We start from the raw sequence: 1,804 nt of genomic DNA, 5'->3' as shown, positions 1-1,804 counted from the left end.
TAGTCCACCAGCTGCACACCCATCATTGCGTCTTGCTCCAAGGCACCAATGTCCAGGGAGGGGTTGGAGTCTTCAAGGGTTCGTAGGAGAGGGTCTTTGAGCTGGGCGAACCGGTCGAAGAGGGCGTCATCCACACTTTCACGAAGTCTTCGAGTGGAGGGTCCGTCCCAGTGGTCCTTGTCGTAGTAGTTCACGTATCCGAAGCTTGCAAGATCGAATCCTTCAGCAGACGTCGTGACGCACTGCATGTAGTCATGGATCCAGTCGGGAGTTACGAATCGCAAAATAGATTCAAGGGGTCTACCGTAGGGTTCCACAGTGGTCTGCTCTTCGGTCGTTGACTCTTCGGTCGTTGACTCTTCGGTCGTTGGCTCTTCGGTGGTTGACTCTTCGGTGGTCTGCTCTTCGGTCGTTGACTCTTCGGTGTTGGTCTCTTCGGTGTTGGTCTCTTTGGTGCTGGTCTCTTCGGTGGTGGTCGTTTGGGTGGTTGGCTCTGCGGTGATTGGCTCTTCGGTGGTTCCTGCCTCTAAATATCTTAAGGATGTAGTCCCTCTGTCTATACCGTTCTCAAGGACATCCAGCCAATGCCGTTTGCCGTCGAATTCTAACCCATACAAGAACGTCTGCATGTAGTCCTTGTGAAATACATTCGGCAGTGTGGTCGGATCTTCTACCTGAGTAACTAGCGAATGTGAGTCTCACCAAGGGCTCTATATCCCGGACGCCGGCTAATACCTGGAAGTTCAACCCGCCCAGCATGAGACCCTGCAGGATTTGAATCAGGAGGATGGCGAAGATAGACATTGGGTTCCGCAGCGTGTTCATGGTGGTCCTCATATACATGGCTCGAAACTGGGTTCTATGGTGAGTCTCCTGTGGCATTGAAGGGAGTACTTCTGTTGGGAGAGCCTCAAGCATTCGGATTTCTTCCAACACCCGCAGGCCGTGCTCACATGACCAAAATGCCGATGCTACCATCTCCAGCTCTTCCTTACTGAGATGGTAGACTGACTCGTCATTGAGTTTCTCTTTCCTGCTCTCGGATGGTAGGACGACTTCTTGCGTGTCTACGTTAGCGGCGGAAATCAACTCCAAGAAGTGGTCTGCCGGGTTGAAGGACGCCGGACAGGGGTAGCCGATGGCAGTGAAGTAGTCCACAGCAGTCTGAGGCGGGCCGTGGAAGATGATACGCCCTCGAGACATGAGAAGAACCTGATCGAACAGGTTAAATACCTGAGACCTCGGCTGGTGCACAGCGCAGACAATAGTGCAGCCCTGCTTAAGGCAGATTCTCTTCAAAATTCGAATCAGCTCGTAAGCAAGGTTGGCATCGAGACCAGTCGTCGGTTCGTCCAGGTAGAGTACAGACGGATCTCCAAGGAGCTCTAGTCCGATGCTGACTCGCTTAATCTGGCCCGTTGAGCAGCCTTTGCGCCACTCTCCACCGATAATGGTGTGTCGACACTCGTCAAGTTCCAGTTCGTTTATCAGTTCATCCACTACACGCCGACGTTCGTCTGGCGTCAAGTGGCTTAAGCGGAGCTCAGCGGCGTACCCCAACGTCTCCTCCACGGTAAGGAAGGGATGCAGCTGATCGGTGGCCATGACGTACTTGACGAATCTTTGCAGGGAAGCTTTGGTTTCACGCCTGCCGTTATACAGCACTGATCCACTCTTGAGTCTGGACTGTTTAAGTCGCATAGTAAGACAGTTCAGAAGGGTGGTCTTGCCACATCCGGCAGGTCCCATAAGTCCAACAAGTTCTCCTGGACGGGCGACTAAATGTGCACCGTCGACAATGATT

General features: G+C 53.0%; 1 protein-coding gene across 2 annotated transcripts; it reads right to left on the bottom strand.

The window, feature by feature from the left end:
• On the bottom strand, nucleotides 1–1,749 carry KVP18_001386 (uncharacterized protein; the record flags this gene model as incomplete). 2 transcript variants are annotated; one of them, XM_067951362.1, is made up of 2 exons in its annotated part: nucleotides 1–674; nucleotides 703–1,701. In XM_067951362.1, coding segments are annotated over 2 exons (1,673 nt in total), but the record flags the coding sequence as incomplete, so codon positions are not given. The 2 variants fall into 2 exon arrangements, with proteins under 2 accessions (XP_067807655.1, XP_067807654.1); XM_067951361.1 differs by having other exon boundaries at nucleotides 9–674; nucleotides 703–1,749.
• Nucleotides 1,750–1,804: the final 55 nt, after the last annotated feature.

This window comes from the organism of the source record quoted next (genome assembly GCF_019968955.1).
Source record: "MAG: Porospora cf. gigantea A chromosome Unknown PgA_NODE_5769_length_1804_cov_645.432, whole genome shotgun sequence".
In the NCBI taxonomy this organism is placed as follows: domain Eukaryota; phylum Apicomplexa; class Conoidasida; order Eugregarinorida; family Porosporidae; genus Porospora; species Porospora cf. gigantea A.
This window is presented reverse-complemented; position numbering and strand designations above follow the sequence as displayed.